At 40.6% G+C, this 21,180-nt stretch overlaps 1 protein-coding gene across 1 annotated transcript in view; it reads right to left on the bottom strand.

Moving 5' to 3' along the window:
• The window catches only part of LOC113616395 (phosphatidylinositol-binding clathrin assembly protein-like), a 38,691-nt gene that overhangs the window by 16,104 nt on the left and 1,407 nt on the right, over positions 1-21,180 (bottom strand). The window contains exons 2-11 of the mRNA XM_027099668.1: positions 20,661-20,803; positions 17,472-17,547; positions 16,440-16,542; positions 16,182-16,275; positions 15,950-16,061; positions 14,943-15,049; positions 14,179-14,220; positions 6,117-6,196; positions 1,284-1,414; positions 1,142-1,172 (exon numbers count right to left, since the gene is read on the bottom strand). Of these exons, the coding sequence (XP_026955469.1) occupies positions 1,142-1,172; positions 1,284-1,414; positions 6,117-6,196; positions 14,179-14,220; positions 14,943-15,049; positions 15,950-16,061; positions 16,182-16,275; positions 16,440-16,542; positions 17,472-17,547; positions 20,661-20,803 (919 nt within the window). The remainder of the gene's footprint in view (positions 1-1,141; positions 1,173-1,283; positions 1,415-6,116; positions 6,197-14,178; positions 14,221-14,942; positions 15,050-15,949; positions 16,062-16,181; positions 16,276-16,439; positions 16,543-17,471; positions 17,548-20,660; positions 20,804-21,180) is intronic.

The following is a 21,180-nucleotide window of genomic DNA, read 5'->3' as shown; positions in this document are numbered from 1 at the left end:
TGTGGTACGCGGGCCTCTCACTGCTGTGGCCTCTCCCATTGCGGAGCACAGGCTCCGGACGCGGAGGCTCAGCGGCCACGGCTCACGGGCCCAGCCGCTCCGCGGCATGTGGGATCCTCCCGGACCGGGGCACGAACCCGTGTCCCCTGCATCGCCAGGCGGACTCTCAACCACTGCGCCACCAGGGAAGCCCTCTGTTCAGCTTTCACAGTGCCCCATTAGCTTTGGTATGAAGTTCTCTTTTTCATTACCTTTAGATAGTTAACTTTCCTTTTGATTTCCTCTTTGGCAAAAGGATGATATTTTTGAATTTATAAGTAGTTAAGATTTTCATGGTCAACTTTTCATTAAGTAGTTATAATTTTATTGGATTATGAGAGAATGTAGCCCATAAAATTGTTTAGGAGTTTTTAAAGGTTTTCTTTGTGATTGCTTTGAAGAAAATGAACATTCTGTGTGTGTGTGTACACTTAGGTTTATTATTTATTTATTATGTATTATTTAAATTCCTCTGTGTCCTTTCTTGTTTTGTCTACTAAATTTGTCCAACGATGAAAGAGGTGGTTTGAAACTGCCCATTTTAACTGTACTTTTCTCAAGTTCTCCATGCATTTCTAATAGTTTTCACTTTATGTATTCACCTTTGTGCATAAACTGTTAAAGACTGTTGTATCTCCCCCTAAATAGTGTCTTATTCTGTTCACTGCTTTTAACCTTGCATTCTACATTATTTGTCGTTAATATTGCTTCGGCCTTCCTTTGGTTTCCACTTGCCTGGGTTTTTTTTGTTTGTTTTGGGGTTTTTTTTGGCTGAAAATGTAGGGAAGCACTCACTGAAGTAACATTGATTACCTTACGATGCTGAGGCACTCCAACTGGTAGTTTCATTGTCTTTGTTTAATAAAATAAAAAATTATTACTCATTTAATACAGTTTATATCATAAAGTAAGAAAAGAACCAAGAATACAAAGAACTATGAGGAATGCCAACATTTAAGATGTGCTTAGAAAAACATCCTTCAGATGAACCATGAAGGGTTAAACCTACGTTAAAAATAACTCTTTTCAGGTATGAGTCTCATCCGTCCCTTCCTCTAACATGTATTTATTGGCTGTCTTTTTTAAATAATAAAAAACTTACCTGTTGACTGGGCTTTCTCCAAAGTCAAGATCTGTTTTGTAAAACAAACACAAATTTTACATTATTTTTATATAAATACTTTTTCTTAAAATGCATTTAAAAAATATATATCTCAAATATTAAATTAAAAATAGATGCTTACTTCTTACAGGGCTAACCAGTGAGCCATCCAGGTTGTTTGCTATAACACTTCCACTTTGCTGTCTGGCTGCAATACACTTGGGGACTTGTGAAGGCAATGCCAGTTGTAACATATCACATAGAGGAAACAATCTGAAAATAAGAGACAGAATCAGATGAAAACCTACACCAAATTTCTATCAATACAGTAATTTTATATATATATATATATATATATACACCTTCCCATTACAAAGCAACAGGACTTCAATTTATTAGGTTAATTAGTATAAATAAGGTCGTTTAAAATGATTAATTAAATAAATTTTAACTGAGCACTTGTGTGCTAGACAAGTACTAGGTGCTAAAGATACAGTTGTGAATAAAGAAGATAAAAATCTCTGCCTTCATTTAGCTTACGTTCTATTGGAGACAGAAGATAAGCAAGACAAATAAAGTACATAATATGTTAGATCGTGATACGTGCTAAGGAAAAAATATCAGGGAAAGGATTATGATATGCTGGTGGGAGAGTGGGCACTTAAATGCTAGACAGGAAAGGCTCACTGAGAAGGGAACTTTTAAGTAAAGAGCTGAAGCATGTAAAAGAGTGAACTGTGTGGATCCAGCAGAAGGAACAGCATGCACAAAGGTCCTGAGGAAAGAGTGTGCTTGGTGTGTTTGAAGAACACGGAGGAGGCCATGGAGGGGTTCGTAAGGAATTGTAAAGACCTTGGTCCGCCCAACTGTTTTACTCTTCCAGCTCCAGCCTTTTCTCTAGTACTCTCCTCTCCTGGCACCCGTCCTCTAGCTCAGTCCTCTGTCCCACCCACCTTCCTCATTCCTTCACATTGGTCCTAGTCACATTCTTCCTAGAAGAAATGAGTTGCTATTTGCCATTAACTGAGGTGGGGAAAACCATGGATAAAGCAGGTCTGGGGTCAAGTATCAAAAGCTTAGTTTTGGACACACTGAGTTTTGGAACCCTACTAGACATTCAAGTGCTACCACGGAATAGACACTTGGATATACAACCCTTGAGTTCAGGAGGTATGGCTGGAGCTGGAGATAATAATTTGGGAGTTCTTATCATGTAAACGGTATTTAAGGCCATGAGCTTGGATGAGGTCATCTAGGAAATGCGTGCATATAGATAAAGAAGAGAAATGAGGACGAATCAGTGGGAAACAGTCTAAAAAGTAGCCAAGAGTTAGATAAGAAGAAAACCAAGATGCAAACTGAAGAAAGCATGTCAAAGATGAGGGAGTGATGAACCATGTCCAGTAAGATGAAGACTGATGAAATTATCATCGGATTTGCAACCTAAGGTCACTGGTGACTTTGACTAAAGCAAACGGGAAATGTTAGCACACCTTTCTTAGTAACTGTAAGAACAAGCAGAGAAAATAATCAATGAAGATATAGAGGATTTGAGCAACAGAATTAAAAACCTCAACAGGATACAGTTTTCAATGGCACATGAAACTTCTACCAAAAAAAAAAAAGGTTATATGCTAGGCCATGAAGCAAGTATCAACAAATTCCAAAGGACTGAAATACAGAGAAGGTTCTCTGACACAGTGCAAGTAAGCACTATGTCAACAACAAAATTCAATAACAAAAGAAGAAGACAATTAGAAGGCCCCCATATACATGAAATTTTAAAAATACACTTCTAAGCAATACATGGGTCAGGTCCTGTTCTAAGCACTCTACATTTCTATTGACTCATTTATCCTGACAGCAACCTTCTGAGGATAAGCAAGCGGAGGCACGGAGAGGTTAAGTGATCTACCCAAAGTCACACAGTCCATGAATGGTAGAGTGAAAATTAAAGTCAAGTATTTTGGTTCCATGGCCAGTATTTTTAAATCACAGTGATTGAAGATAAAAAGTGGTTTCAGCTGCCCACAGGATTTTCAACACAACTGGCTCAAGCAATGACTGTTAGGCAACCTAGGCTAAGTCCTCAGGACAGCATGCGCAGACATCACCAGAAGCCAGTTTTGGGCTGTTGGGAACCAGGCCCAGAGGCCTTTATAACACCATAATAGTACTTCCCCTCCTCCCCCTCTACCCTACTTGGGATTCACATTCACATCAGACTGAATCCACAGCATGTCAACCACTACATTTAACCTTATAATGATTCCCAAACCATAGGGCCTCAGAAAAACTGTCCTTTTGGAAATGAAGCAAATGTACAGTTTTTGCTATACATACTGTTTTAAACAAAGGACTTATGTTCATCATAGTTTTGGTCAAACTCACCCGTCGAAAATGCAGAAAGTGTGTCCATTGAGAAAATATGCACAAAAGAAAAAAACTTTTTTTTTTTTTTTTTTGCGGTGCGTGGGCCTCTCACTGCTGTGGCCTCTCCCGTTGCGGAGCACAGGCTCCGGACGCGCAGGCTCAGTGGCCATGGCTCACGGGCCTAGCCGCTCCGTGGCACGTGGGATCTTCCCGGACTGGGGCACGAACCCGCGTCCCCTGCATCGGCAGGCGGACTCTCAACCACTGCGCCACCAGGGAAGCCCCAGAAAAAAACATTTAAAATAGATAAAGTTTAAGTCTTCAAGTTAAATTAAGAGCAAACAAATTCTAAGACATATAACCCTATGATAGTATAGCTCATTATTACAGGGATTTTCGTCTAGCATAGAGGGTCAAGTAACATCACTGAATCAAAATCAACCATTAAAAAACAGAATATGGCTGATTTTGAGCAGCTGCACGCCAGGAAATGTATAACAGCCAGCTCCCCAGGAAAAGGCCTGTTTTATACTGTTTGTCCATTTTTGTGGTATACATACTTCCATCATAGCCAATTTCAAGTTGCCAATGTGTCATCAACCAGCTTTCAAATTTCCTGACTAAGAGGCAAACTAACCTTAGGAGCTTACCAAGGACTTCCCTGGTAAGCACGACAAGGTCTGTACACAGACATTACTCCGGATTTATGTATGTCTTATTTTTTTTTTGTAAAATTTACCTTTTAAGTAGTAATTATTTGCACATTTTATTCATTTCTCAGATATCCTTCCAGAAGTATTCTTTAAGAAATGAAATAAACATATATATTCTTTCTTTTTGTTTTGAAAAAGAAAAAGTGGTAGCATACTATGCACTGTTTCCCACCTTGCTCATTTTCTATCTAACAATACACGTTGGAGACCATTCCATTCTGGTACATTAAAACAAGACTCTTATGAAGAGTCATTTTGTTATTACAATGTTGTAATGTTCAATATGTCATTTCACAACTATGAATATATATATGGGATAAATTCCTAGAAATGAAGTTGCTGGGTCAAAGACTGCTTTAGGAAGAGGCAGCAGACATAGTAGGTGGTTAGGAAATGTAAGAATTAAAGGTTCTAATCCTGCCCTCAATTATCACATACAATAGTGTTATATTAGCTTCAAGCCAAGCTCTGCTTGCTGAAGCTTTCACAACTGGACAATTTGGGATGGAGGGAATCAATGCATGCTGCACGCTGAAGAGATCACAAGAAAGATGAATAGAGTCACATATATCCTACCCAGCTGAGCCTGCATTTCTTTCATTCACTCATCTATCCATCCACCTATCAATCTATCCATCCAACTATATACTAACTACACATCCATCTATGATAAAGAGATAATTAAGAAATAGTCAACAGGGCTTCCCTGGTGGTACAGTGGTTAAGAATCCGCCTGCCAATGCAGGGGACACGGGTTCAAGCCCTGGTCTGGGAAGATCCCACATGCTGCAGAGCAACTAAGTCCGTGTGCCACAGCTACTGAGCCTGCGCTCTGGAGCCCGTGTGCCACAACTACTGAAGCCCATGTGCCACAACTACTGAGCCCGCGTGCCACAACTACTGAAGCCCACGCACCTAGAGCCCATACAGCCCAACAAGAGAAGCCACCACAATGAGAAGCCCGTGCACCGCAACGAAGGCCCAACGCAGCCAAAAATAAATAAAATAAATAAATTTATTAAAAAAAAGAAATAGTTAACAGACTTGGCTAGTAGAGATTGATCATATAAATCAATTACAATCAACATAACCGTAAAAAGTGGAGTGAACGAATAATACATGACCCTTATAGAAATTTTCACAATACTGAAAAGTACAAACAGAAAACTGAAATCAACCATAATTTTTCCACTCAGAAATAGCTAATGTGAACATTTTTGAAGTGATATACCTCAAAGTTTATATTATTCAATTTGTGTATGTGTGCACATATAGAGGAGCATGTGTATGTGGGTATGTGTATATGTATGCATACACACACATTCATCTTGAATGTTACTATGCACAACAGTTATTCTCACTAGGGGAGTCCCTAAGGGAAGAAATCAAATTCTTCAAAGAGGGGTTATTCAAGTGCCAACTTCTGACTTTGAGAATCACTCAGTATAACAAAAGATGTTCCTTTGGGAAGCAGACCATGCTGTGAAGCGTATGGAATCCCACAAAAGACTGAAATACTCTATCCCATATTATCATTTAAAATGGCTGTATAGGCTTCCCTGGTGGCGCAGTGGTTGAGAGTCCGCCTGCCGATGCAGGGGACGCGGGTTCGTGCCCCGGTCCGGGAAGATCCCACATGCCGCGGAGCGGCTGGGCCCGTGGGCCATGGCCGCTGAGCCTGCGCGTCCGGAGCCTGTGCTCCGCAGTGGGAGAGGCCACAGCAGTGAGAGGCCCGCGTACCGCAAAAAAAAAAAAACAAAAAATGGTTGTATAGCATTCCACCATATTCAAAGCCCGTAATTTATTCAGTCACTGTGATGTTGCTAAAATGAGAGAAATTATTTAGATGAAAACAGAATTAACCTATATTAAGACATTTATCAACTTACCTATAAGTGGGTAAAACGTCAATTTTCTCTTCCAAAGAAGCTAAATGCTGTTTTAGTGCTTCAAGTAAACTGCAGGGTACCTAAAAATAAAGTTATTAGGAAAAAAGTTGTTTTTTGATGATAGATAGTTCTTAGCAAATTCATACTCTCCTATATCATGAAAAGATTTTGAAAAATATTAAGACACCTGTATAGCAAATGATTAAAGCTAAATAATTGCTAGAAGTAAATTCATTATTAAAAGTAGCATCTTGGTATCAAATCACATTTTCAAACTATACTTTTACATACATTTTTAAAAAAACAATAAAAGAGCATCTTAAAATGATCAATGGGCTGCTAAAATATGTATTTCCTTTGGAGAAGACATTGGGCTTAAAATCATTCATTACTTATGGTTCCTTCATGAGTCACCAGATTACTGAATAAATTTAAGTAAAACATTAAGCCTACTGGGGAAGAGGGAGAGAGAATCTCACTCATGGTCTCTGATCTCTCCTGAAATGTCACCTCCTCAACTGGGATTTCCTTGGCTATCCTAGATAAAATAGTACCTACCAACAGTCTCTTTACCCTCACTAAGTTTTCTTTTTCTTCATGGCAATTATCTTCCCTGAGATTATAGGTTTCTTTCCGTGTATGTTTATTATCCGTCTCCTTGCAATAAAATATAAAACTCCACGAAGACAGAGATTTTGTCTGTTTTGTTCACTGTAGACTGGAGCTTCCCAGGTCATGAAGCCTGCAACTAGGTTGTTTGTTTTTGCTTGTGGCTCCAGTCTACAGGTCTGGCAGAGGAGAGGTATCAAATAAACAAATAAATGTAAAATGAAAGTTGTGAAAAGTACTGTGAAAGAGAGGTGCATGATAGGTAGTGTTTAAGTAAGTGAATGTGACCAAGTCAGGGATGTCAGAGAAGTAAGCACTCCTGAACAAAGTAACAACTGAGCTGAGAGCTGAAGGATATCCAGGAGAAAAGTAGGATACTAGGAGAGGAATGAGCATGGCAGGAGGGCATATGGCACAGGCCACGAGTAAAGGTGAACCATGTTGCCAAGGGGAGCGTGGAGGAGATGAAGCTGGGAGGGATTCGACGATGCAAGACCTTAAAATCAACGCAATGTTGTGGAGTTTGGACTTTAACTTGAGAATACTGGATGACTTTGAAGTGAGGAGTGATCTGTATTTTGGCAGTTCTCAGATCAGCATTCTGGTTGCATTGCGTAAAAGAAACAGCAGGGGGCAGATATATGGGGAAGCGAAAGGATCCGAGTTGAAGCTAGGATGATGGTGTGGTGGCAAAGACGGACACAGATGCTGCTGAGCTAGCAGCTGGAGAAGGGTTTAATGAAGGAACTGTTCACAGAGGTGTGGACAGGGCTGAGGGACCATTCTGAGAGGAAAAGGGAGTGCTATGAATGACAATAATGGCACAAGAGGTATACACACTCAGAGGAGCCTGGATACCACTCAGTGTAGACGGGCTGCCGGGCTGAGGCATCCGAGCAGAAATCTGCTCAGAGGGATTTCCTGCTGGACCACATATGAGGACCAGGAGAAGATCTCCCTAGGGACGCCTCTTGACCACGTGGGCACCCTGAACACAGAGGAATTGGAGAATCTGTTCCTTGCCAGAGCTCACAGGCCCCTCAGCAGCAGGGAGACCAGGAAGTCTGGAGTCCAGAGTGAGCTTCAAAGGTTCAAACATACTAGACGGGAAAGAGGGGTGGAGGGACCCCAAGATGATCAGGGGACTCTCAGCATCACCAGGGCAAACACACAGAGCATTTTTCGTTCATTCATTCAGTCACTCAATAAATATATAACAAAATAATAAATAAATAGAAGTTGTCACTACTTGCACAATGTTGGTTGGCAACATTCTTTTTCATCCCATGTGCTTTCAGATAATTCACCGACAGCTATAAATCTGTGGCAATGCTGTCACCCATGATTAGCAGAACCCCGCTCAGAACGACCGAAAACTTAAAAGGCCCCCAAACGGTGCTTCCCAGCGAAAGGGTAGGCGTGAGGCTGTCAGAGCTCTTTCGTGAGGCACACAGTGGCCCTCCGCCCACCCAAACTGCGGCTATGCTAAGGCAAAGCTGGTACCCAGCAGGGTGGAACCATCTGGTAGGTCCCCGAGTTTGTGCCCCTGGAGCTCTGATGAGGGGTGTGGCCCAGAGACGTAGGTTTGAACGGCTCTGGTGAAAACTAAAAAAAGTGCACTAAAAAAAGTGCATCGAATGGCAGACAGAGCAGACGCTGCTATGCGAGTTTCTGGGAGTCGCGCTCAACACGAACGGCAGGCGACGGTGGAAAGAAGAGGCATAGACACAGGCAGGCACACCAGACAGCCACTTGCAGAAGGAAGCCCTGTGAGCCCTAGACAGTGTTGAAACTAAGGAGGAAGGACAAGCCCAGGAAAGGAGGGAGACGCCCCTTCAGAAGACACAAGGGTTTGGCCGAGCCTGAAAATGGTGAGCCGGCACCTAACAGTTTAGCAGCTCTTGCTTCACATAAAGATTGTTGCAAGCACGAGAGAAACTGGCCAAGCGACAGTCAGATGTCCCCTAGAGCTCCGGCCACAGGTGCTGAGCACTGAAGGAGGCCAAGGCCAAGATGCCAAGCCCAGGTCAACTGATGCTCCTCTGGGCCCCCATGACAGCCAAGCTGTGGTTCTCAGCACAGGAACCCTTCCCAGCTTCACCACCTCAAGGAAGTGAGGTCTCTTTTGCTGGAACTCAGGGGTTAGGAGTGTACCTCATTCATTATAGCTCCTTCTTCCTGGTAGGGGTCAGGCCTGTGTCTGTGAATGAATGTTGATTGAAATCCACCAATGACAGTGCCTTTGAGCAATGAAGTTCCATCTTCTCCCCTACTAATCCAGATAGTCTCATTTTCTCTCGGCCTGGTTATCTGAATTCTCATTCAGGAAGCTGTGTGTTATTTCATCCAACAGTGGTTCCTGTTGTGGACCACTCTGTGGGGTTCAATGTCTGTGCACAAAATAGGGCCCTTTCATACCTATCTGTACGTGAAAGAATGCTTGTGAGGACACATTTCTTTCCTTGAAATATATTTTTTAACATCTTTATTGGAGTATAATTGCTTTACAATGGTGTGTTAGTTTCTGCTTTATAACAAAGTGAATCAGTTATACATATACATATGTTCCCATATCTCTTCCCTCTTGCGTCCCCCTCCCTCCCACCCTCCCTATCACACCCCTCTAGGTGGTCACAAAGCACTGAGCTGATCTCCCTGTGCTATGCGGCTGCTTCCCACTAGCTATCTATTTTACATTTGTTAGTGTGTATATGTCCATGACTCTCTTTCGCCCTGTCACAGCTCACCCTTCCCCCTCCCCATATCCTCAAGTCCATTCTCTAGTAGGTCTGTGTCTTTATTCCTGTCTTACCCCTAGGTTCTTCATGACGTTTTTTTCCTTAAATTCCATATATATGTGTTAGCATACGGTATTTGTCTTTCTCTTTCTGACTTACTTCACTCTGTATGACAGACTCTAGGTCTATCCACCTCATTACAAATAGCTCAATTTCGTTTCTTTTTATGGCTGAGTAATTCCTCCCAAGTTTGATTGGTCTCAGCACTACCACCACTAGCCGTCTACAGCCATTATTAGGTCTGCAATTTACAAGTGGCTCATGCAGCTCAACATTAAAAAAACAAACACCCCAATCCAAAAATGGGCAGAAGACCTAAACAGACATTTCTCCAAAGAAGATATACAGATTGCCAACAAACACAGGAAAGGATGCTCAACATCACTAATCATTAGAGAAATGCAAATCAAAACTACAATGAGATATCATCTCACACCAGTCAGAATGGCCATCACCAAAAAATATACAAACAATAAATGCTGGAGAGGGTGTGGAGAAAAGGGAACCCTCTTGCACTGTTGGTGGGAATGTAAATTGATACAGCCACTATGGAGAACAGTATGGAGGTTCCTTAAAAAACTAAAAATAGAACTACCATATGACCCAGCAATCCCACTACTGGGCATATACCCTGAGAAAACCATAATTCAAAAAGAGTCATGTACCACAATGTTCATTGAAGCTCTGTTCACAATAGCCGGGACACGGAAGCAACTGAACTGTCCATCAACAGATGAATGGATAAAGAAGATGTGGAAAAAAGAAAAAAAAAAGAAGATGTGGCACCTATATATACAATGGAATATTCCTCAGCCATAAAAAGGGACGAAACTGAGTTATTTGTCGTGAGGTGGATGGACCTTGAGACTCTCATACAGAGTGAAGTAAGTCAGAAAGAGAAAAACAAATACCGTATGCTAATACATATATATGGAATCTTAAAAAAAAATGGTCATGAAGAACCTAGGGGCAAGATGGGAATAAAGATGTAGTCCTTGAAAGGTTTTTGACAAGACATCAGACAGAAACTCTCTCCTTCTCTGCCACCAAACCCAAGATTTATTTGCAGCTGCAACTACCTTCTCCTCCCAACCTCCTCTACCCTCTCATCTGAGGCCACTGCTGGATGCACCGTGTTCTGGATCCCAAATCCTCTCAATTTCCTCCCCCCACAACATCACCCTCTCTCTCTTTACGGACTTCTCCCCACGCCCACCTGACTACTCCCCATTCCTCCAGTCCCAACCAAGGCAGGTCTGCCACACCACAGTCAGGCACTGGGAAAGAGTAAAAGCCCTGACTCATGGGATGGGGAGATCCAGGGGGATGGCTGTGAACGTCCTGAGTCTCCCCTGTTGGAGACGATATGGAGACCTCTACTCCACCCACCTTCCTACCATCCAGTCAAAACAGTAAAAATAAACAAGATCACCTCCTAGGAAGATGGCAGCAATCAGTGCCAATCTTAAAGATAAAAAGGATGCAGGGGTGATGGTCCCCACCCTATCTCCATATAATTCACCAGTATGGCCCCCAAACCAGTCAGGCCCTGGAGAGTGACATACTACAGCATAATCAATCAAGTAGTAACCCAACTGCAGCCACTATAGTTTCTCTGGTAGAGGTGGGTTAATGTAGTCTCAGGAACATGGTATGTGGCTAACAGTCTGGTGAATGTTCTGCTTTCCATTGCCATCTAAAGTGTGGATCAGTAAGAGTTTGTAGGCACGTGGAATGGGCAACGCTATACATTTATACTCTGACCCAGGCTGTGTTAACTCTCTCAACCCATATGTCAGAATATGGTCAGAAGAAGTCTAGACCATCTGGTCACCCCTCATAAATCACATTGATCCACTTCTGTTCATGATCTTCATGCTAAATGGATCAGATGAACAGGGAGGTGCCAGTACAGTGGAGACCTTGGAAAGTTATATGCACTCCAGAGGATAGGAGGTAAACCCTACAAACATTCAGGAGCCTTCTGTAACAGTAAAATTTTTAGGGTTTCAGTGGCCAGGGATCTACCAGAAAATCCCACTGAAAACAGAAGACAAACGGTTGCACCTTGCACATCTCATCCCAAAAAAGGAAACACGACTATTGGTAGATCTCTTTGGGTTCTGGATACCAAGGAAGACTGCTTTGGCCCATATTCCAAGTGATCTAAAGTGGCCTGCCATATTAGTTTGGGCCCAGAGCAGGTCCAGGCTGGGCCAGCAACCCCTGCTGCTCAAGCCCTATGATACACCTGGGATGGAGTGCAGGCTGCCAGACCCTCGCTTAATCCTCACCTGCTGCATGGCCACCTCTGCCTCACATCACACCCACTGGGGAAAGAAAAAGCCTAAGTTCATTTGATTCCCACAACTCTGCCTTGAGGTAGACAACATTATCACACCCACTCTGCATCTGCATAGACGAGGGATGGAAAATGGAAGTGAGCTGCTTCAGATTACACACCTGAAAGGTAGGCAAGGTGGCCTCAAGCCCAAGTTCATCATTCCCAATAGTCTGCTGTTTCCACCAATCAGTTCTGTCCATTTAAAAGGCATGCTGGCATATCATCACCTTATCTTTGATAAAGGAGGCAAGAAGAAACAATGGAGAAAAGACAGCCTCTTCAATAAGTGGTGCTGGGAAAACTGGACAGGTACATGTAATAGTATGAAATTAGAACGCTCCCTAACACCATACACAAAAATAAACTCAAAATGGATTAAAGACCTAAATGTAAGGCCAGACACTATCAAACTCTTAGAGGAAAACATAGGCAGAACAATCTGTGACATAAATCACAGCAAGATCCTTTTTGACCAACCTTCTAGAGAAATGGAAATAAAAACAAAAATAAACAAATGGGACCTAATGAAACTTAAAAGCTTTTGCACAGCAAAGGAAACCATAAACATGACGAAAAGACAACCCTCAGAATGGGAGAAAATATTTGCAAATGAAGCAACTGACAAAGGATTAATCTCCAAAGTTTACAAGCAGCTCATACAGCTCAATATCAAAAGAAAGAAACAACCCCAATCCAAAAAATGGGCAGAAGACCTAAAGAGACATTTCTCCAAAGAAGACATACAGACTGCCAACAAACACGTGAAAGAATGCTCAACATCATTAATCATTAGAGAAATGCAAATCAAAACTACAATGCAATATCATCTCACACTGGTCAGAATGGCCATCATCAAAAAATCTGGAAACAATAAATGTTGGAGAGGGTGTGGAGAAAAGGGAACCCTCATACACTGTTGGTGGGAATGTAAATTGATACAGCCACTATGGAGAACAGCATGGAGGTTCCTTAAAAAACTACAAATAGAACTACCATACAATCCAGCAATCCCACTACTGGGCATATACCCTGAGAAAACCATAATTCAAAAAGAGTCATGTACCACAATGTTCATTGCAGCTCTATTCACAAGAGCTAGGACATGGAAGCAACCTAAGTGTCCATGAACAGATGAATGGTAAAGAAGATGTGGCACATAGATACAATGGAATATTACTCAGCCATAAAAAGAAATGAAATTGAGTTATTTGTAGTGAGGTGGATGGACCCAGAGTGAAGTAAGTCAGAAAGAGAAAAACAAATACCGTATGCTAACACATATATAGAGAATCTAAAAAAAATAAAAGAAAGGTCATGAAGAACCGAGGGGCAAGACGGGAATACGATGCAGACCTACTAGAGAATGGACTTGAGGACACGGGGAGTGGGAAGGGTAAGCTGGGACAAAGTGAGAGAGTGGCATGGACATATATACACTACCAAGCGTAAAACAGATAGCTAGTGGGAAGCAGCCGCATAGCATAGGGAGATCAGCTCGGTGCTTTGTGACCAGCTAGAAGGGTGGGATAGGGAGGGTGGGAGGGAGGGAGACGCGAGAGGGAAGAGATATGGGGATATATGTATATGTATAACTGATTCACTTTGTTATAAAGCAGAAACTAACACACCATTGTAAAGCAATTATACTCCAATAAAAATATTTTAAAAAAAATAAAAGATAAAAATAAAAAGCATGCTGGAGTTGTTAGACTATGAGTCGCCACTTAGCTCTCAGAGGGGAATGCCCTCTTTTACGAGACCTACAGCTCACAGACCTGTTCAGAAGACACAAGCCGATGTATATATAAGTATAAATATAAATGTTACTCTTGGGAAAATGAAAATACACATGTAAGTATATGGAAAATGATTGAGTCTCAGATGATGATTAATATAATAAACACAACATAAAAACAGAAAGTCACTTAGGGACTTCCCTGGTGGCACAGTGGTTAAAGAATCTGCCTGCCAATGCAGGGGACACAGGTTCGAGCTCTGGTCCAGGAAGATCCCACATGCCGCAGAGCAACTAAGCCCGTGCACCACAACTACTGAGCCTGTGCTCTAGAGCCCGTGAGCCACAACTATTTAGCCCGCGCACCATAACTACTGAAGCCCACAGATTAGAGCCTGTGCTCCACAACAAGAGAAGCCACCGCGATGAGAAGCCCACACACCGCAACGTCGAGTAGCCCCTGCTCGCCGCAACTAGAGAAAGCCCGTGCACAGCGACGGAGACCCAACGCAGCCAAAACTCAATTAATTAATTAAATAAAAAAGTCACTTAAACACAGATGAGAGATATACTGACCTGATTAATATATGGAATGTCATTCTGGTCAATTCCAACTTGCTGAAATCACAAAAAAAGGGGAAAAAAGAAAACATTACAGCCAGGAGTGTTAACAAAGAAAAGTAAGTGTGAGACCAATTTGTACACTAAAGAGAAAATACTCCAAGAGCATGAATGCCTTGCTGGGCTGGTACACACCCTGATCAAGAAAAACATCAGGCTAACGTATACCTTGCACACTTAAGCATAAACTTATATTTGTTCTTAGGATAAAATTAAAAAAGAAAGGACTCACCAGATGTTGAACCTTTGCTGTTTTGGGAAGAGCTAATCTGCATTTTGGATATCATACAAATGTGTTCTAATTTTTCAAGTAGTCAGAATCAGCTATTAGGGCAAACATGCAGCTCGCCTCATATATTTCCTTCTCTCACTGATCACAGACCTGTTCTACCTATTATCTGGTGTCTTAAAAGACTCATGTCATATATCTTTTGGCCTGGTTTTGGAGTTGTTTCTGGTGGGAGGGTAAGCTTGGTATCAGTTATCCTCACGGCCACAAACAGAAATCCTTGTAAGACTGTTTTTGACCACAAGCGCATTGGAAGGTACATTTGAAGTACCTAATTCTAGCTTCTAGCTGTACTGTTTACAAAATAGTTTAAACTACCAATTTCTGTGTGTTTGTGTGGCATGGTGGTGGGTAGATGTATAGTTATACAGGATACTAAACTAATACAGAAAACAGCACAAAAGCCTCGTATACAAATAGATTTCTGTACCTCTGCAACTTTCAGGAACTGTACAAATTTGGTCATTCTTCCAAGGAAGTTGATGTAAATATCCAAACTTTCCTTGCATTGGTTCTTCCTCATGTAAAAATACTTGCCTAAAAATAGAAAAATAAATTACAACAAAGGAGCTAATATCGTAGCAATTCCAAGTTTCACTCCATTCTGATGATTCTGTGTTAAGTTGATTATGGATATGATTTTAACTTGTTGAAAACAACTACAGTTTTAATCCAGTTATTTTCTGCTTTAAGAAGCAACAACACTGCTCATATAAGTATAATCAACAGATTTTTATAGAGGAACTACTGCATGCTGAACAGCGGTGTTGGTAATATGTATGGCATTTAATAGTGTACACATATAATTTAGATAGTTTAATTTCTACAACTTCTAGTCTGGAATCTTTTTGATTAACATCAAGCTCTGACGGTCTCTGATGGAAGGGGCTGTGTTTTCTACCCTTTATAACTCTACAAATGTATTAGGCACTTCTTCAGTATAAGAAATACCTCAAATTCTCATCAACGAAGTTTGGAGAACCCTTCCTATGAAATGAATCACTCATTAGGGCTAAATGATGACTGAAATTTCCTGAAAAGCCTAAGAAACATACGCTTGTATATGATCAAAGCAATTACTTATATTATAGGCTATATCTTAGGAAAGTCAGAACTGTATTATCTGACCTTGGTGGAGTGGGACTTAGTGTGTAACGTATAAATATGGCAACCCATGTTGATTTCCTGATAAGTTTCCCAGAAATATCAGTTAGCACTTGTATACAAACTGAAAACTTCTGTGGCTGATTAGCCAATTATTTTTAAGAAAAAAAGGAATATGATGTCTCATTATTTAAAAATACGTATGACCCTGCAAGGATCTTCTATTTTGAAGCTAAAACACATATGAGTCTAAATGTAGAGATAAAAGATTTTTACAAATAAATTATTTTTACCAGTTTATTTTTTAAAAGTAATGCCTATTCTTTAGCTTACCTAGCAGATTAAGGATCCCCTCATTATAGGCTGCAAAGAGGCGAAGAGCATCCTTAAAGAGGAGCATGAAAGCAGCATATATTATACCATTAGTTATTTCGTCAGGATTTGCCTGGAAATTAAATAAAAGAGTAATCAATTACCACCACAATTTTAAAAACTTCCCTCTCCCACCTACAGGTAAACAATGCTGTTTACCAATATTTTTCAAAGGGATTTATAAGGCTCTTACATTAACATTAAGCAGAGCAGTGAACTGAGTCTGAATAACTGGAAGAGTGTTCAGCAGCTCTCTACTGTTCATAGTTCTCATCACACCGTTCGTCCTGTGAAACATAAAAGAAACCCATAGCAGCAGTAATAATAATTGAGTTTGAGAAGCACTGTGACATTGGCATCTTGAAATAAAGCTGTGTTTTTGACAAGCTACATATCAGAGCACATATGTATTGCAGTACTTCTTGCTTACAAACCAATGATATTTACCTACCCTCTCTTGGCTTTGCTGATGTCACATGCAATCAGTCTGTATGCGAGTGACTTTTCATTCAAGTACCTGCTATATCGTCTGATGAAGGATGACATAGTATAGCCTAAAAATGAAATATTTTTATTATTTCCAGTTTCACCAATGTTAACCATTTACCATATATGTGAATAAATGCAAAGAGTTACCATTTTACATTCACCCATATAACTCAACAATATCTTTGAAGCACAAAGACTAGAATGGCTTATTAATCATCTGGTACAACATTCCTCAAACTTTCTGTTAAAGATTATTTTTTATTTCCTCAAAGTCTTGATATCACCTCATGATGTAGTATTGATGGGGACATTATTGAACAGGGGAAATAACTGAACTTTATTAGTTCCTTTCACATTTCCAAGGAAACTACTGTAAATTCTTAGCATTTTCCTGACACTCCCTATCCCATTGGTACCATCCCTCCCCCACCCTCCTTCCACTCAACAAATGACCTTGACCCTACTTAATAGACAAAATGGAGAGAGACAGGCCATGATAGAAACTCAGCTCCTCACTAGTCAACCTCCAAACATGCCTCGATTCATTTATTCAATTCATTTTTTCATTCAACAATTGTTCAGTGCTTCCTATGATCTGGGCACTGTCCTAGATGCTGGAGGTTCAGTAGTGAACAAAACAGACAAAAATCCATGCCTTCATAGATCTTACACTCTCAATGGTGATTGATAGACAAACAAAAGAAAAGGAAAACACAGAGATGGTTAGGTGCTGAGAAGTGGAAAGAATAAAACTCAGGCAGAGAAAGGAGACTGACCCAGGAAAGCCTCACTGAGTAAAGGCTTGCATATTGTGTTATTCTCAGTAACTACTCAAATATGTGTTGTATGAATGAATTCAGAAATTATTTTCCATCATAAAATGTACACATCACATCATTCATAATTCAGAACGATTTTTCTTTAACCACGGATGGTTTTCAGAACATTTCCCTCCTTGCCACAAAGAAATATTTCCATCAAAGAATCATCTTACCTTCTGTGACACTTTTATCCAGGAAGTTGTATAAAATGAACAAAGAGTTTCTAGATGCAAGATGTTGGATAAATCGCTACGAAACAAATGTGCCAAATTCTAAAATTAGTTTCTGTCCACAAAGAGAGTTCACTCATGATTTTGTCATTGTGAATGCATACTTAACATAATTCTATCATACAGCTTCCATCTATTTCAGGAGCATTGATTAAGGCGAGCACCATCACAGCCTGGGCTAGCCAACTTAAGGATATGCAATGCTGCCTAGTCTGCTTATATACCCACTAAATAAATGAGGGGTTAAACATGAAAGCTAATGTGAATACACACTTTTCACCCATGACTTTCTATCTAGCCATTTCTCCCTTTTTGAATTTTGAGGAATTTGAAATACAGTTGACCCTTGAACAACTCGGGGGTTAGGGGCGCCAACCCACCATGCAGTTGAAAATCCACATATAATTTATAGTCAGCTCTCTGTAGATGCTGTACCTCTGTAACCATGATTCCACGTCCATGATTCAACCAACCACAGATACTGTAGTGCTATAGTATTTACTATGGAAAAAAGCCACATACAAGTGACCCGTGCAGTTCAAACCCATGATGTTCAAGGGTCAACTGTAATTATAGAATTATTTTAATAATTGATGTTAAATTATTTAATAATTAATAGAAAAATAAAACAATAATCTGGTACATCTGTGTACCCCACTACCCATAAATGACAACTGCTAACTTTTGGACATATCTACTTCAAGTCTATTTTTAAAATAAGAGGAATAAAGTCTTACAGGTAAAGTTAAAAGTGCCCTTTGCCCCATCCCCAAGTTCAATTTCCTTCTCCTACCTGGAATTAACCATTATCATAATTTTAATGTATTACCTTTACAGCCTATTTTCTTTATAGCTTCATATATATTTGTTCTGTGGACAAATATTAACTGTGAATTTTAGAAATTTATATAAATGATATTGGACTCTACTAGCATTGTTTTTGAGATCTAGCCTTGTTGGTATACATCCTATTAGTATTTCATTGTATAAACACACTTCATTTTAGTTATCTGTTGCCCACTGATGGAAATTCAGGTGATTTCCAACTTTTAATTATTATAAACATGCTATGAGAAGTGTATGCTGGGTCACTGGGCATTTTCAATTTTATTAAACATGTCTCAAAGCACTCCTCTCCAACCCTTCACTCAGCATCAGACACAGAAGTCCACAGAGTTGTTCATAGTATTCCTTTATCATCCTCTTAATATCTGTGGAATCTGTTGTGATGTTACTTCTCTCATTCCTGATATGGAAATGTATGGATGGCATCCACAGGGTATGTGAGTTCCCATTTCCTCAGGGTCCCAGCTCTTGATACTGTCATGCATTTTATTTATTTTATAAACTTATTTATTTTGGCTGTGTTGGGTCTCCGTTGCTATGCGCAGGCTTTCTCTAGTCGTGGCGAGCAGGGGATACTCTTTGTTGCAGCGTGCGGGCTTCTCATTGCAGTGGCTTCTCTTGCTGTGGAGCACGGGCTCTAGGCACGCGAGCTTCAGCAGTTGTGGTGCATGGGCTCAGTAGTTGTGGCGCACAGACTCTAGAGTGTGTGGCGCACGGGCTTATTTGCTCCGCGGCATGTGGGATCTTCCCAGACCAGGGCTCGAGCCCGTGTCCCCTGCATTGGCAGGCGGATTCTTAACCACTGTGCCACCAGGGGAGTCCTGTCACACATTTTAAATTGTGCTTATCTGAGTATGTTTTCAGATGGTTATCAGCCACTCTGGTTTCCTTTTCTATGTACTGTCTGTTCATTTCTTTTGCTCATTATTCCAGTGTACTGCTTTTTTCTTACTGATAATGTAGTCCAAATATCAATCTTTTGTCTGTAGTATATGTGCTGCAAACATCTTATTGCAACTTTATGGTGTCTTCTCTACTCAAATGTCATAAGCAGGGCTTCCCTGGTGGCGCAGTGGTTGAGAATCTGCCTGCTAATGCAGGGGACACAGGTTCGAGCCCTGGTCTGGGAGGATCCCACATGCTGCAGAGCAACTAGGCCCATGAGCCACAACTACTGAGCCTGTGCGTCTGGAGCCCGTGCTCCGCAACAAGAGGCCGCGATAGTGAGAGGCCCATGCACTGCGATGAAGAGTGGTCCCCGCTTGCCACAACTAGAGAAAGCCCTCGCAGAGAAACGAAGACCCAACACAGCAAAAATAAATAATAAAATTAATTAATAAACTCCTACTCCCAACATCTTCTTTAAAAAATAAAATGTCATAAGCATATTCTCCTACATTTTCTTCAATTTTAAATTTAGATTTTTGCATTTATAGATATTTCATTCATGTGGAATTTATTTTTATATGGAGTAATATAAAGATCTCATTCTATTTTTTCCATAGGGATGTTATTTGTACCAAAAGGCTTTATTTTAAATTGCATACTTTCCCCCACGTTTTTAGTGCCAGCAAGCTCCCATATAAGTACAGTTCTACTTCTGATCTATTACATTCCCTTTATATATATATGTTTATTTTTACCAATACCATACTGTGTAATCACTGTTGCTTCTTAATAAGTTTCAAACCGCAATCAATTTCTAAATCTTATTTTTTTAATGCAAAGGTTACTGAGACAAAAGTTAATTTAAAGTAGAAAATAATAAGTAATTTAATGTTGTAGAACATTTCAGTTGTTCTGTAAAACACAAAAAGTGTGTGTGGGGAGAGCTCTTGAGGTGATGCTGTAATAACTCTGCTTTACTTTACCTGGTAAAGTAAAGCAGTTATGCAGCAATACATTTTTGAGGGTTTTCTCTTTTTTTGGTCTAAATCATCTAAAGAATTGAGAGAAATAGCCACTCTATTATCCACTTTATTATCCAGTGGTTAAAATAATATACTTTAAATACGATTGCAAAGATATATTCATAAGTAAGAATGGAAAAATTTGTTTTTTAATATCTACCGCTACGTACTTCCCCCACTTGTCACTAATGAAAGCAAAAGAGGTAGGATAAAAACCGATAACCATCTTTAAAATAAAAGAGAGCATCAGTTTTCTCCATTTAAAACAAATGTAGTAAGCCCTTGACAAACTAAGCATATTCAGCAACTGTGTACTGAAAGTCCTTTGTCATAAAAGTAAGGAAATGACTAGCCTTTGAATAGATGCCATGCTCACCTCATTTCCATGCACCATAAGGTGATGCACAGTAATCAGGGCTTTGAACACCACCACCCAGCTGCTGCTCCCAGTTTTCTCATAAAGAATATCAGCCAGATGTTCCACACTCCTATTTGTTCCATTTATGTACTGGATTAGAGCTAAATTAGAGACAGTGACGAGCATTAAAATACAGACTGAGAAATAACTTTCAAAACCAAAATTGGTAACTTTAACTTAAATACAGATGCAATCAAATCTCAGAGAAGTGACAAAGGGAATAATCCAAAACATTTTCTTCATTACGAGTACTACAATTTGTACTGACATGTTACATGATATTTAATGCCGTCCTAAGGTACATGAGGAACTGGTAAAGAGTTAGATGCTTGGAGTTAAAGAGGCCAGTGGTTGTGTTCCAGACTCAATCAAAGGCCCCCCGCCACCCCCCCCCGAAGTACACTGCGGGGGTCGTGGTGGGGGAGGGGCGTGGGGGCGTGGGGGAGGGGCGTGGGGGCGTGGGGGAGGGGCGTGGGGG

This window comes from Aethalodelphis obliquidens, unplaced genomic scaffold (assembly GCF_003676395.1).
Source record: "Aethalodelphis obliquidens isolate GAN/ISIS:26980383/991018 unplaced genomic scaffold, ASM367639v1 scaffold136, whole genome shotgun sequence".
Lineage (NCBI taxonomy): Eukaryota > Metazoa > Chordata > Mammalia > Artiodactyla > Delphinidae > Aethalodelphis > Aethalodelphis obliquidens.
The sequence above is the reverse complement of the archived record's forward strand: the minus strand, read 5'-3'. Positions and strand labels throughout refer to the sequence as shown.